The sequence below is a fragment of the Berghia stephanieae genome, chromosome 5 (assembly GCF_034508935.2).
Source record: "Berghia stephanieae isolate SIO BIC M18660-M18661 chromosome 5, UCSD_Bste_1.3, whole genome shotgun sequence".
NCBI lineage: Eukaryota > Metazoa > Mollusca > Gastropoda > Nudibranchia > Aeolidiidae > Berghia > Berghia stephanieae.
This window is the reverse complement of record NC_088364.1, coordinates 18,332,290-18,348,048: the sequence shown is the minus strand read 5'-3', so window position 1 is coordinate 18,348,048 and position 15,759 is coordinate 18,332,290. Positions and strand designations below refer to the sequence as shown.

The 15,759-nt window shown below is 32.3% G+C and overlaps 1 protein-coding gene across 2 annotated transcripts; it reads right to left on the bottom strand.

Moving 5' to 3' along the window:
- Positions 1-251: 251 nt before the first annotated feature.
- Positions 252-15,347, bottom strand: LOC144972534 (uncharacterized). Of its 2 annotated transcripts, none has more exons than XM_078913858.1 (11): positions 15,216-15,347; positions 10,532-10,606; positions 9,612-9,665; positions 8,295-8,379; positions 7,752-7,921; positions 6,454-6,559; positions 4,366-4,536; positions 3,748-3,783; positions 2,848-2,962; positions 1,367-1,453; positions 252-468 (listed from the first exon to the last, which is right to left on the bottom strand). In XM_078913858.1, the coding sequence occupies exons 1-11, from the start codon at positions 15,293-15,295 to the stop codon at positions 344-346; spliced, it is 1,104 nt and encodes a 367-aa protein (XP_078769984.1). In that variant the 5' UTR covers positions 15,296-15,347; the 3' UTR covers positions 252-343. The 2 variants fall into 2 exon arrangements, with proteins under 2 accessions (XP_078769984.1, XP_078769985.1); XM_078913859.1 differs by lacking the exon at positions 15,216-15,347 and adding an exon at positions 14,048-14,173.
- Positions 15,348-15,759: the final 412 nt, after the last annotated feature.

Below are 15,759 nucleotides of genomic sequence, written 5' to 3'. Positions count from 1 at the left end.
TAACCGTTCAAAAATCTGAAATAATTTTCTCAGCTGCAGAATAGATGCATACATACATACATAAATATGTATGATGCATAAAATCATTTCTAGAATAATTGGACAAATTGGCTGTTAATACTACCATTAATTATTATAAAAATAATTTTCTTTGCATGTATGATTTATATGTGTATATAATGATTTTTTTTATCACAAGAGTTAGAATGTATATTCTCTTTTAACACCATGTATTTAATTTATCTATTACAGCTGACATTGCAATTAATCAACAAAAAATCGGAAAAAACACACACCCCACAGTGATACGTATATAATATTAAACCTAGGCCAAATATATTCTTTAGCTAAAGGTTGGTTTATCAGGTAAAGAGCATCCTGTCCTGTGTAAGATGACGTTGGCAGTGTGATGGGCACAGCGCATACATTCCTCTACTGACTTGCCTTGTACCAGTTGAGCAAGGAAACCTAACATGAAAGACACGGAAAAACAGTTCAATATTATATTTACTATTGAAAGACCTCATAACTCACTTGTTGAAACACTCAGTTCTTGAGCAGAGAGACCAAAATCAGTGCTAGTGCATTTGAGTTTTTTTTCTTCTTATGATCTCTCTGTTAGCCCATCTTTGAATTAATGGGGCAAATAGGCTGATGGAAAATAGTTTTTAATTAGTGTCCTGTCCAAAGAGTAGCATTTAATTGTTACTGTCCTTTTAAAGTGACAGCAACAACTTCCAATCCAACCCATACTGTTGCAGCTTCAACACTTGAGCATTTATATAGCATAATATTCACTAAACGTGCTCAAAGCACTTTGCAAAGGGTCCCTAGCCAATAGCAATACATAACATAAAGGACGAGACATGATGCCTGTTAGGCGATATAACCATTTTTTCATACAGAGACAATGCTGTTAACACCTGGGCACTCACTTTACATCTAAGTACTATGAGAGAATGTGAGTAAAGAGCCTTTTCCAAGGACTCAACTCTGCCTCGGTCACAAGGCGAACGTCATACCACTAGACCACAGAGCACACTGAAGATAGACACAACATTTGTTCCTTCCTTTTCGACCATGATTGCCCTGTCTCACTTTTGACATCTGGTGCCAGTTTGCATACTTGTCACTTCTAAACCACCCCATAATACAAATTTAAAGTCATATTATTTTCCTAATTTCCTATCAAAATTAAGGATACAATGCAAATATTGCTGCTTGATCCTCAAAGAAATAAAAATAGAGGTAAAAGAAAAGTCTGTTAAGAAAATTTGTATTTGAGCTACTTTAAATCAAAAAAAAAAAAAGAAAGAAAGGAAAAACCCAACAATATGATCATTTTGTAGTTTTGGATTAAACTTACCTCCAACAAAGGCATCTCCAGCAGCATTGGTGTCCACAATCTCCTCTTCCGTGATGGGTGTCACTGGAAACTCTTTCACTTTACCATCTGGTGTAACAAAAAATCATCACAGAATCCATCAGTTTATTGATGACATTTTCATTGGGATATTCTCCGCTGTGTTTTGTCCTGAGAATTTTTACTTCAAATATAGATCAATTACGAACTTAAAGAAGTCTCAGGTTTGAGACTTTTAGACAAATTTAGGGGCATCTTAATCGAGCAATTTTTAAATATTTTTTCAACGTCTAAATGAAAAAAAATAATTGTTTAGTCCATTGGTGCCATTATTGTTTTAACCCTCTTAACGCTCAGCTAAAAAAATATTTTGCACACAAATGCAGGTTAAAATCTGGCTTTGGAATTTGACATGGGTGTGCAAAAATCAATCGTAAACAATACACTCTCTATCAAAACTACCAACAACTATACATTTTTTGTTAAAATAATTTCACCACAATCAAGACAGAAGTATCATTCTTTCGTTTTACTCAGATATAAAAGTCATGTAGTGACGTCACTTTCGTTCCATCTATACAGGAATGTAATGAAATAGAATACGTCTGTATTTATATTATGCATTTAGGTAAAATGCTCACAACATTCACAAGCCAGATATAATGTACCGACACACAAAATATGTGTAAATGTAAACGTGCGTCTATAGTCTGTGATAAAATTCGTGAGAACAAATTAAAATGGCCATCTAAAATCACAAAGAACTGAGTCAAATAAACTTTGTTCCCCATATAAAATGTACTTCTAGGAGGAGAGAGTGGACAGAGTGAGTAGAGTTTGTGGATATGTATAGATCTCTATTTGCAATCAGTGTTAAATTTCAATGCATCAAAACAAAATATTGTGCTTTAAACTTTGAAGGATGTAATTGTAATTATAAAACATTTGTTGAAGTGTACCCGCTTTCACCCTCCTCTGTTTAAAATGGTGTCGTAAATCTAAGGGATCCAATAAAATTGAATCCAAATTTTATAGGACATTGTAAAATCGACCTAAATTTCAAAAATCATGATGTCACACATGAAAATGTTACCGAACTGGCTAATTTTTATAGCAGGCAGTAGTCTGGTTTACATGTAGTCGACACACACACACACACACACAAACACACAGTGACAGACAGACAGACAGAAATTCTTTCTTTTATTAATATAGATTTGTAAATTGTTCTATACCAAAAAGTTATTTCTGTTTTAGCTCATAATTTATATCAGTATGTTGTAAATATGATTCCATTATATTAACTTTATGACATTTTTCATATTAAAGAAAAAAAAAAAAGAAACACAGAAAAGCAACCCCCCCTCCCCCCCTCTAAAAAAAAAATAATATTCGAAGTTTTGACTGTCAAAATTGATCAATAGCTTTAAAACTACTAGAGTAGTCCAAATCAAAGTACATGTAGTTTTCTTTTGAAGACTTACCAACGACAACAAGAGCGGGATCAGGGCCTTGAGTGATGACAACCACTCTCGATCTCTTCTTGTTAATTTTCTCCCAGTTTGCTAGCTTCAGTGCTATTTCCTTACGATCAGATGTCTGGGGAATGAGTTATAAAATTGCACAAATAGAGTACAATTTCTTTTAAACTTTACACATTCCATTCATTACATTTCCAGGATATTTTTTTCATTTTTGGAAACAATAAGTGTTCAAAGACAACATTTTTAAAAATGACAATCTTTTCATTTTGATGAGAAAAAAAAATAAATCAAAACTTACAAAAAAAAATGTTTACAATATAAAAACATGGAGGAAAATTGACAGGGATTTTCAAAATGTTAAGCCCATATCTTAAGAAAAAGTCTAGTCACTTTAAAGATAAAAAAATTGAAAAAGTGCAGTCAATATCAAGATAAAAATGCCTCTTCCTTGCTTTAAATTACTTGGAAAAAGTTCACCAGATGGATTGGATGGGATTGTTACTGTTACTATCTTTTTGAGTCGCTGATCAATTTTTTATCCGCACTTTATAGGTATATAGTCTTGCATTGTATGAATAAATTATTCATATGTTTATTTCATTCTACAGTAAAATGCTGAATTACAAACACAATGTCAAAATTTATGATTAATAATGTGGCTAAAGGCTATGTGTCACACACTTAACATTTCCATATAGAAAGACACCATAATAATCTTTTTTTTTTTTAAACCCTAAAGTCAAAACAGACAAGGAGAAAAAGTTGACACAAAATGAAGTAAATCATAAAAATAGAAAAACATTCAACATCTCATCAATTAGCAATTGTAAAACACAATAAAGAATTAAACAAAATCATCCCCCCCGCCCCCCCCCCATCAACAAAAAAAAAGCAACTTACCCCAAGATCATTAGCCTTGGCAAACTCATCAGCTTCCTAAAGCCAAATGAAAAACAAGTAAAAAAAAAAAAAGAAGAATATATATTGGATTTTCTTTTCGTAATCCTTTGAGGAACAATGGGACATTATGAATAAGTCACAAAAAGACAAAACAACAACAATAATAATAATAATAATAATAATAATAATAATAATAATAATAATAATAATAACAACAACAATAAAACAATTACTCATTAATTTCACATTTCACTCAATAATTTCACCTCATCCATATTCTACAGCTTTAATATTAAAGGATAAATGAGCTGAAGGGTCTAAGCAGTAAAATCGAAAGAGCACTCGTATCAAAAGCAAGAAGGTTAGTTTCAATTCTGGGTTGTTTTTCTTACCCCTGTCTCAAGCCAACAGTAATTTGTTGATTGGATATGTCTGATCCAATGAAAATTAATTAATTTGCAATATACTAATGTCCTCTACGAAAGGTAACATGCAATTATCTCTCTCCACTTCTCCAAAGGTTTATCCTATTAATGAGTTGAAGGATCATAAGGAGAAAAAAAAAGAAGAGGAGGAAGAGGAGAAAGATGAAAAATCTTTCAAATAAATAATGCTTACGGTTTCATTTCCAAACCAGTAATCGGCATATGGGAGCATCTGTAACATTTGATCCTTGAAGAATGAACATAAAAATGGAGCAGACATGTTCATGGCAATGACAGAGTTGTGGTCACAGGCATACTTAGCAATTCGAAGCATAGCAGGAGGACACACAGTTAATGGGAAACCCTATGGGGAAAAAAGGAATTAATAGAAGTTAATTGATTAGAAAACAAAATCTATGGTAACTGCTTAAATAAATGAAGAAGTATGGAACCCAAATGATATATATTCAAAAGGATTATAATATATCTTTTGTCTATCATTCCAATCCCTCTTTCTCAATATTACCCTTCCCTAGTGTAATATCAAAATTTACCTTGGCAAGAAGTGTCTTTTTCTTCATCTGAAGGTCTACAGCAAACAACTAACAAATAATTTTTTCCCCATGAATCTGTATTTAAACGGTTATCTCTATTTTCTTTCGTTCCTTTTTATAAAATAAGTTTTAAAAATCCCAAAATATTTTTTAAAAAATTGGCTTATCAATTTATTACAAACACTATTGCAGAAATAAACACCTTAAGCATGAAAAATTACAACCTTTCCCATTATTAATGAATACTTGTTTTGCTTTAAATATGAAGTACCTGGAACAGAAAGGGAATCTCTTTACGAATCAATAACCCCAAAGACACCTAAACAAGCCAAGTTCAAAACTATAAAAAGTCGTGGCTCGAATGATAAAAAAAAAAAAAAGTAGTGGTCACTATGGCTGAGTTTTAAATCAAAAGGTTGCCCTCAGGAGGATTAAATAATGCACTTAAAAACAATCATTGATGAGTTGAAGACGATATCTATAGTTGGAGCCAAACATTTGTAGTTTTAAATTTTTTTAAAGAACTAGATGAGATCACACAAAATAAGAGGTGGGAGACTGCAAGCTTAAGAGTTAAATGAGTTGGCAATACAAAGCTCTCTTGACGTGTCAGTTTACTTTTTCCTGAAAAACGAGCAACTTCCAGTCAGGTCTCCCCAATATCAGCCTCTGTAATCTAAACACTTCACAAATTCAAAAGCATCAATTGGACACTTTTTATAATCATCATGACACACAAACCCTTATTGATGATTTGAAGATTCAAGTAAATTTTTTAGCAAAAAATGTTTAGAACATGAAAATATGAGAGTTAATGTTACAAATTAACTCTCATATTTTCATGTTCTAAACATTTTTTGATAAATGTGACAAATATGATCTGGATTTTGCAGATGATCTGGCTCTTTTGCCCCACACCCAAGACCAGATGCAAGCAAAAACCACAATTATAAACAGCCTCTCGGAATCAATTGGTCTAAGAATTCACCCTGCAAAGTCAAAGGTCTTGAGGATAGGTACGCGTCAAAGGGAGCAGATCAAAGTAAAAGATCAGGAACTCGAAGATATAGACACTTTCTGCTATCTCGGAAGTATAATTGACAAGGATGGAGGCACGGAAGCAGAGTTGAAAGCAGAAATAGGAAAGGCACAGGCTGCATTCACATCTTTGAACAGAGTTTGGAGAACTAAAGATATCTCCCTTCGACTAAAGCTAAGACTTTTCAACTCAAACGTGAAGTCTGTCCAACTGTATGGATGTGAAACTTGGAACGCATCACAGGCATGTATAAGGAGGGTACAGATTTTCGTAAACAGGTGCATGCGTAAGATACTCCGAATATAATGGATGGATAGAATAAAAAATGAAGAAGTATGGAAAAGAACACAGCAGAAACCAGTGGGAGAGGAAATAGGAAGACGACGATGGACACACGCTTAGAAAGAATGACTCAACTATAACAAAGAAAGTGTTGGACTGGAACCCTCAGGGCAGAAGATCAAGGGGAAGGCCACGAGGAACATGGAGAAGAATTAAAGAAGCTGATATACAGAGAAGTGGTAAGACCTGGAATGAGATAAAAAAAGTTAGCTCAGGATAGAGAAGGATGGAAACTGTTTGTCTGTGGCCTATACCCTGACCCAGGGTGAAAAAGGCAATGATGATGATGATGAATGTGACAAATCTGCTCAAAAAAACAAACAAACCAAACAGCAAAACTACTCACAGCAAAATATATGTATTTTGCTCTTTGGACTGTTGCCCAGACATTTGCGTCATCCAGATGGGATTCTGTAAAACAGTTGGCTGCTGCTAGGTTGGCGACTAATGATCTGTGAATGTAAAACCAAAAGTACAAACACGAGATCAATGAATAAAACAACGCCTGTTTGTTTTAGGGGTCTAAAAAGCTTTAGACATCATTACAATTGACATTATTAGGCCATTTCAGCACCAATAGAAAGGATAATGATTTAAATCTAACAAGCACCCGAGAAAATAAGTAAGACAAAGGGAACAAGTTTAACAGAGGGAACAAGTTTAACAGACATTAGAAATAGATTCAAGATCAATATCCTTGTAGCTAGACTAAAACCATCAAAAAGTTCCAAACTGCCACTGCATAAGTCTCTCCATTAATGGGATACAGTTAAATATCTACAAAACGAAATTTAAAAAAATTGAAATATGCCTTTGTAATGGACATATGTTCACAAGGAAGAAAAAAATATATCATCTCTCACAAAAAATTTTCCTCTCCAAGCAAAAGACTCCTGGCACGGGCCTGTGTAAACATTTGCGAACAGGAAAGTCACTGACACTGCCCAAACATTTTGTCACAATTCAAGCTAACGACCACCAAGTGAAAGTGAATAAGGAGTTGTATTTAATAGTACATCCAATGGAATCGCTTGCTACCCTGAGCACTACTATTAACAACTCACTGTTCACTTTATTTTGATAGTCAACGCCTTGTATTGAGACATAATTTCAATTTCAAGGGACAAAGTCTGCGCACCAAGCCACATGGAATGTACAATGATATAGAGAGAAAGTCAGACTGTGTATTTCCTGCCATTAGTTTTTAAGTCTTTTCAGCCCATGCATTATAAATGGTGGGACATCGGGAACTGAGTAACAAGATTCAACATAAGTATTCTACACACAACATTACAAGACTCTCTCTGGTCACATGTGTCAAATTCAGTAAATCACCAGGGTAAAAGAATGAGAGTTATTTTGAAAAGATACCGTTACCTATCTAGGCATTCCATGAAGGAATATAGATAAACCATCAAACAAATGTCTGTATACGGAAAGGATGTTTCTCTGCCATTGATCTGGTTATTTAGAAATGTATTTATGTTTTCATTCTTTTTTGTTGTTGTTGGCTGAAGAAGGGTTTTAAGCCTGAAACGTTCAGTGCTTGTTTTTGAAGCTTATTATTCGTTTTTGTTTGTTACTTTTTAAGGGGCTTTGACAAATGTAGCTAATTGGAACAAATGAAAACTATGATGTCCCTACCTGTCTTTATCAGTACAAAATACAGCACAAGTTCCTGTAGGTTCTTTGTCAGTGTACTGAAACTTGACATCAACACCAGCACTTTGGGCAGCCTTTGTGAGAATGTCACCAAATTCATCCTTGGCAATACAACCCATGAAGGTTGTCGCTTTTGGTGTTTGGAGAAGCCACTAAAAAATATTTAAAAAAAAAAACAAAAAAGAAAAAAAACACAAAGGAATTCAATTTTCATAGTCGATCAAAAAGTTTACTTTGGTCGGAGCCTATTGGCTCAATTGACAAACTAGGTAAGATGGAAGAGAATAAATGAGTGCTTATCTGAGGCAACTATACATTTAATTGTAATATTTTTGAGTATATTTGTATATTCTGAGACCTCTTGAAACTGAAAGTCTAATATTGAGGTTTTCAATCATAATAAATTTGTGTTTACTGCATAAAAACACTGAATTTATTTTACCAAACTACGGGCTTAATAATAAAAAACAAACAAAAAAACAAGAACAAAAAAATAAAAAAAACCAACAAAATAAAAAATCAAACCTGTGCAACACGTATAGCATTCAGTGTTGCCCCTCCAGGGACGTACTCTACACTATCTTTGAATATCTCTATCATTTCTTTATACCTGGGTGAAAAGAAAAGAAAGATAAAAATAATAAAAAATCCCTTCCCTCAAGTAAAAAAAAACAAAAAATGATCTCCCCCCTAAAAAAAAACCCAACTGAAAACAAACATTAACGCACACAAATTCATTTGCCTTAATAACGCCATTCTCTCATTCGTCTTTGGTGTTTCATTAATCGTATTTTGTTGACAAAGGGGAAACCCGAAACGTCCACATTAGCTGTTTTCGTTAATTAAATTGAAGCTTCCATTTTCCATTTGACCATTGTTATTTGTTTCTTTGAGCTTCAAGGTTTCAACATTTGCATTTACCTTGGCGTCACTTCTCTAACACACTTTTAGCTAGAGGCCTCATCGTTACAAAAAGCACTCAGGTTGTAAATATAGAATTAGAATCTACTAGAAAAAAAAAATCCACATCATCTTTGAATAAACTACAAAAAGAATTGCAAGCACAGGATAAGTATAATGCATGTTGGCAATTGAATTGAAAACAAAGGCAACACTAGTCACTGGTTGCTACAAGAGATAATTGGAATTCGTTTTAATACACGCAGAAATCGATGTGATGACTGTTGTGGATAGTACAAAAGAAGCTGTATCATTTTAGTTTTTGTTCTTCGATTGTTACAAAATTGAACTCAACGGATTAACACCATTGCAGTTATGATGAAGACAAGCAACTGGTTTGCTAAATTTTGAAATGCCTACGACGTTTGAAATCTGGGACTATGTGATCTTGTGGTATGACACTCGCTTTTGAATAGGAAAGTCCTGGATTCAAGCCTCACTCAGTGCATCGTTGAGTCCTTGGAAAAGGCTCTTTATTTACATTCTCTCAACATATTTATGTGTAGCATGAGTATATGGCCGTTTACAGCTTTGTCTCTGTCTAAAAAATTGTAATATCGCCTTACAGAAGTCATTCTAAATGTTAAGCATTGCTATTGGTCAGAGACCCTTTGTAAAGCGTTTTGAACATGTTAAGTGGATATTGCGCTATATAAAAGCTTGTTCTTTATTGTTTATTTGTTTGGTTTTTCTCTTAACAATCCTGGAAAAAGCAGAAATGAAGGACCTTTGCAGATCGAGGGACTGAGGGCAAAAAAATTGCAGAAAAGTATCATCATTAAACAATAATAATAATAATAATAATAATAATAATAATAATAATAATAATAATAATAATAATAATAATAATAATAATATTATTAGTAATAATAATTTACTTACATTGGTTTGTGTTTATCATCTGCCAGGATAGCATCATTTGATTTCAAACCATATCTGATGAAATAATAAAATAAAAGAATACTGAGATGTTCTGGTGGGAAAAAAAAAATTCCTTTAGTGACACTCTTATAACTCACAAAGTTAAGACTACCACATGAAACCTCTAAATCACATACTTAAAGTCAAGTTCGAATGGTCAAAATACATAATCAAAATGTAATTTTTTGTCCTATCAGTTTTGCACTGTAAAAAAATTATTACAGTAAAAACCGGTTAAAGCAAAAATGTCTAAATCGAAAAGACTGCTAAACCGAAAAGAAATTAAAATGTTGCCATTTTCCCTTCTTTAATACAGTACGGATAAACTGAAAGCCACTATGCTAAATTATCTTTAAACCAAAAATAAATTGCCGAACAACTGAATAACTTAAAGACAAAAATTGCCGATAACTGAACAAAATTCCCGTTACAACTGTTACCCAATGTGCTCTTTTGTATCCATTCAACATCCCTCACACAACTCGATGAAACCCTCTGCACTTCGCCATCAACTTTCTCCTCTCCCCCTCACCCACTCTGTTGCATCCCTACTACCCCCTTCCAACAAATCCCACCACGACCGCAATCCATCTTACTGGATGGTAAAAACACAATATGCTGGTTGAGAGCAGGAATGTTGTAACGCCATAAAGATGACGGAGTTATAAAGCCTAAACCGAAATAGAATACCAAGTCCTTTTAATTTCAGTTTAATCGTTTTTTTACTGTCCATTATTTTTGAACTAAAAGAAAGAGAACTATTTCTTTAATTCGGATCAAGGGGTTAAAAAAATTAATCTCACAAAAAAATGGTGGGTGAGAGGGATATATGGATATTGGTATTTATATGTATTGTAAGATATAAAAAGGTATAGACTTACTTCTCCAAGTACTCAGCTGTACCTTGCACGGAGATATCCAGCAATGGATTCCCATAGCCAAGAAGGATTCCTTGTCTGTTGAAAATAAGAGATATTTAAAGTGAGTCTCACTCAAGGTTGCCATTTCATGAGGCAAAAACTTGCTGAACTTTCAGGCAAACACATTGACATTCTGGGAGCTGAACTCCAGTAAAAAGTTAACTATGCCATTACTTTTTTTTCCGTTTCGCAGATGATTTGAAAATTTATTGAGAGTTTATAATATACTGAATTCTGTAGATATATGGAAAAGTGGCAACCTTGCTCATTTCTAATCAGACATTGGGTATTGTCACATTGACTAAGCGATCCTGGTCCTTAACAGCATTGTCTCTGTCTGAAAAAATTGTAATGTTACCTAATAAGGCAGTCATAAACGTTAAATGTTGTATTAAAGAAAAATTTCTTTTCACTTTGCCAGGTATAGGCAGACCCAATTTACTGTGATGAACAAAACAGCAGAACCGAGGAACCCGATCTGTTCTCCAGGTTAAGAAGTGAGTGTGTTAACCATAGAATACCATCTGATTTGATAACTTCTTGCAACCACCCAAAAAAGTCCTTAAAAGAATTTGTTTTGACTGTCCTATTAATTTCATTTAGATCATTTGCTTCCGAAGAGTCTAGAACAGTTCTGGTTTTAATTTTAAGGCACTGCCATTCACAATGTCCATAATCTTTTCAGTGCTGCCAGATCGGTCATATTATTATTATTATTATTATTATCATTATTATTATTATTATTATTATTATCATTATTATTATTATCATTATCACTGTTAAAATAATAACAACAAAATAATAATATTAATAATAATAATAATAATAATAATAATAATAATAATAATAATAATAATAATAATAATAATAATAATAATAATATAATAATAATAAATATAACAGTCATAAAAATAATATTAACAACAACAACAATAATAATAATAATAAAAATAATAATAATAATAATAAAAGCAACAACCATAATAATAATAATAATAATAAAAGCAACAATAATAATAATAACAATAATATCACCATCACTGCTATCATTATTATTATTAATATTATCATCATCATGGATTGTAATGGTAATACTAATAACGTTGTATTGGATGCTTTTTCGACTCCTATTCATTTACTAAATTTGCATAATTAAAAAAAATATTACCTAAATAATCTAAGTAATATAATTTCTTTAATTCTGCAAATTGTCAATTGTATTCCATGACATGGGCTGATGTGATACATCTTGTTTTAATGAATAAATAATAAAATAATAATAATAATAATAATAATAATAATAATAATAATAAATAATAATAATAATAATATATATACATACATATATATATATATATATATATATATATATATATATATATATATATATATATATATATATATATATATATATATATATATATATATAACAGTCTGCTGCTGTTACTGTGTATGAAGATAAGGCATGATTTATATTTTTTCATTGGACTCTTTTTTTATTCTTCTGTGTAAGGACTTGAGTCATTTATTATTATTATTTTTCCATTGGATTCTTTTTAAAAAATTGCATGTATATATATATATATATATATATATATATATATATATATATATATATATTATAATATATATATCTCTCTCTCTCTCTCCTCTCTCTCTCTCTATATATATATATATATATATATATATATATATATATATATATATATATAGAGAGAGAGAGAGAGAGAGAGAGAGAGATAGATATATATGCCATCCTTTTGAAGGTTACTTAGGACTTTTAACGTGTGATAACCTTACATAACTTGTTGCAATGATTGCATTTAAAAAAAAAGAATCCAATGGAATAATAATAATAATAATAATAATAATAATAATAATAATATAATAATAATAATAATAATAATAATAATAATAATAATAATAATAATAATAATAATAATAGTAAATGACTCAACTCCTTACACTAGGCACTTGCAAGAATTTTTCAAAATAGTGATATCGGTATTAATTTAGCGTAGAAAAATAAAGAGGAGTGAAACATTTACTAAAGTGAAAAAATTATCGCTCTATCTCAACTAGTTAAAAAGTTATGACCTTTTATGTGGTGAAAAATCTCTATAGAAGCTTAATAGGAAAATATGTGACCAAAACACAGCAACCCAATGGATAATCAAGTATAATTCAGAAACGGCTTCAGATACAACTTTGAAATTTTTACATGTGGTAATTCAACATCTCTGTAATACATTGCAAACAGAAAAATAATTATTTATTGAGAAAGAAAGGTATAGTTTAGATCTGAAACAGCTGAAATCAAGGAAAAATAGATCACGACATGCAAATGAATGACCTATTGGAATTTTGGAAAAGTCGACAATTAAATATTTATTCACATGAAGATAGACCAAATACACCACTGAATCGGCGTCATTTAATTGTTCACTTTGAACTTTTCAAAATGAAAATAGACCTCATAAAAGCTGAGATATGGACTGATAAATGTTTGAGGTGGTGTATCAGTGTTTAAAATTGTCGAAAATAGGTGATTTTAAAAACTTCCGCTCCCCCGTTCCCCTAAATTGGACAGACGTCCGTCAAAGGATGAAAAACGTCAAAATCAACAGTGAAAAATCAATCGGAAAAAAAGGAAGAGAATTGTAAATTATAAAATGAATGCATGGACATGAAAACGCCAATTAATTGAATAATTTAAAACAAAAATAACTTCCATAAATGGAATATTTTGTAAGATATAAAGATGTAAAGTTTTGATGTGGATTGACGAAGTTATCTCTCAAACCCAGCAGACGACAGGAAGTGAATCAGTATAAGAAAATGGCAGCTTTTGTAAACAATCGAGGCCAATTACTGTTTTTTGGGGAGCTCTAACTTTTGAGTGCAAACATATTTTGCTCTGAAATTTTTAGAGAAGCTACTTTAATATGTATCTCAGAAGGACTTTTTTTTATTAAGAAGGACCATCTCTGGTTTAAAAGTTATAAGCGTTTAAACACATATACTCTCTTAACGCAAAGATTTCTCAAAATCATGATATAGAGAAGATAATAATATTAGCATCATTGTATGCAGAATTTTATGCCCTTTCCAATGATATATAATACATGATATTTCATTCCACTGAGAAAGAAGAATGAGCATTTTAAAATCACTCCTAAATTTTTTCCCCTCAAAAACGGAAACAGAAATCCTCGCCTGTTTTCAACTCGCGAGAGCTACTTCTTGCAAGTGCCTACTTACACAGCAGCAAAAACAAAAAAAAAGAAAAAAAAAAGAATGAGTCCAATGAAAAACTATAAATTCATGTCTACAGTAGCCGTAGCAGACGTAACATTGTGAAATATATTCAAACTCCACCTGAAAAAAGTGAGACAAATAATACCTTTAATCACACATACTATGCTAAACAAAACGACGAAATCAAAGAGAAAAAGACATAATCACATGCTAACTTACGATGCCATGCTTTCCTTACTACGAACAGCTGATTCGAGTTCTGAGACCGGTGGGATTGCCTTTCGGATGAATGAGAATGATAACAAACAAATTTTGACTTTTATACTTATGGGAGAATCCAAATTGAGATCCAGGGGTTAAGAAAGCCCTGAACCGATAATGTTCGCGCCAAGATGGTGATTTTCCTTCTGTTTCTTCGTGATCCAACACAAAAAATAAAGTATGGCTATATTTGAAATAATTCCCTACTCACTTGAAAATAATTTATAAAGCGAAGTTGATCAACCCTGTATTTGCCACACCCACCAAATTTGGATGGGATCTTCCAATGTTACCAGATTGTAAACAGAAAAAAATATTCAGCATAATTTCCATTTATGATGATTAAAAAAACAAAAACAACAAAAAGCATAATAGCTTTACTGATACAACATTGGCGAACATCTATTATAAAAATTCAAATTGTACATGTGTTTCAAAATAAACAGGGAATACTAAAATAAAATAGGGAACATATTATATACGCTTTATATAATAAATAAGAGATTCAATCTTGAGCTGATCTGGTCACATTTCACCCGGCAAGATCAAAAGAGACTTGGTCAGCTTACCGAGACGTTTTCCAAGTTTCATGGCTGCCAGATGGCCACGTGTGTAGCCAATTGTGGCCACACAGAGAATCATGTTTCTATTATTTTGATTGTATTTTATTAAATCCAAAAATATCTCCCCAAGTCTAGTCGATTTTTGTTGTTTATAAAAACCGATGTTTTTTTTTATTCAAAGGGGGATCAGAATATACGAAAAGTTTGGCCACGTGAGTCTATTGGCCACTTTTTGAAGTCCGAGTTGGCCACGACGAACTCTGACCATCTGGCTGCCTTGACTCGTTGAGTTACCATTGTTGTGTAACTCTCCTGAACATTAAGCAGTCACTAATGTCAATATAAATATAATACTAAATAATGTATAGATATATTTAGAATTGAAATTAAAAGCTTAATCAACGATATAAGGCTGAAACATGAAATAGAAATATTTGAATTTGGACATGGCCACTCGACTTGGTTCTCAAATCACGAGTGATTCCTTCATGCAAAGAAGAATGCAGTGATTTGATGGATTGAAATGATTATTGGCGATTAGTGAAGTGAACAACATAACTCACGGAACTAAATCCTTTTTTATCAGTTTTTCTTCGATGTTGGAGTTGTCCTCATCGGCAGGTCGTTTGCGTGTTTCGTCCATTGCGAGAAGAATCCGAGTTCGAAAAAGGCCGAAATGGAAAGAATTTTTCTCCAGATATTTTTGTTCGTTCAAGAAAACATTTTGAGGAGTTTCGGAGTTAGGGTCAATGGCCAGGTAGTAAGGGGGGGGGGGGGGGGGGGGGGGGGGGGGGGGGGGGGGAGAGAGTTTAAAATAGGTCTTGTAACCTATTTCACCAAGTAGAATAACGAACCATGGTATTGCATTCAATTTACATTTGAATTTCATTATGAACTTTGTAAGAATTATTATAAGTTTTAAAATTTACTATTTCCAATACCTGTGTTTCTTTTTTTTTTATTCACACGAATAACAATGCCCATCTGTATAGAGCTTTCCATTCAAAAGTATCTCAAAGCGTTTAAGACATAGAACTCGGACAACCAGTCCCGAATCATGAAATGAGTCAAACCGATATGTACGCACTTATTTACAGGCTCGATGAC

Bases quoted from the DNA above. Each gene is read 5' to 3' on its own strand.
- LOC144972534 (XM_078913858.1), bottom strand. From the start codon at position 15,295: ATGGACGAAACACGCAAACGACCTGCCGATGAGGACAACTCCAACATC. The intron at 8,380-9,611 runs GTAAGTAAATTA...CTTTTCACCCAG, and splicing joins GATGATAAACACAAACCAAT to GTATAAAGAAATGATAGAGA. The intron at 2,963-3,747 runs GTAAGTTGCTTT...CTCATTCCCCAG, and splicing joins CCAAGGCTAATGATCTTGGG to ACATCTGATCGTAAGGAAAT.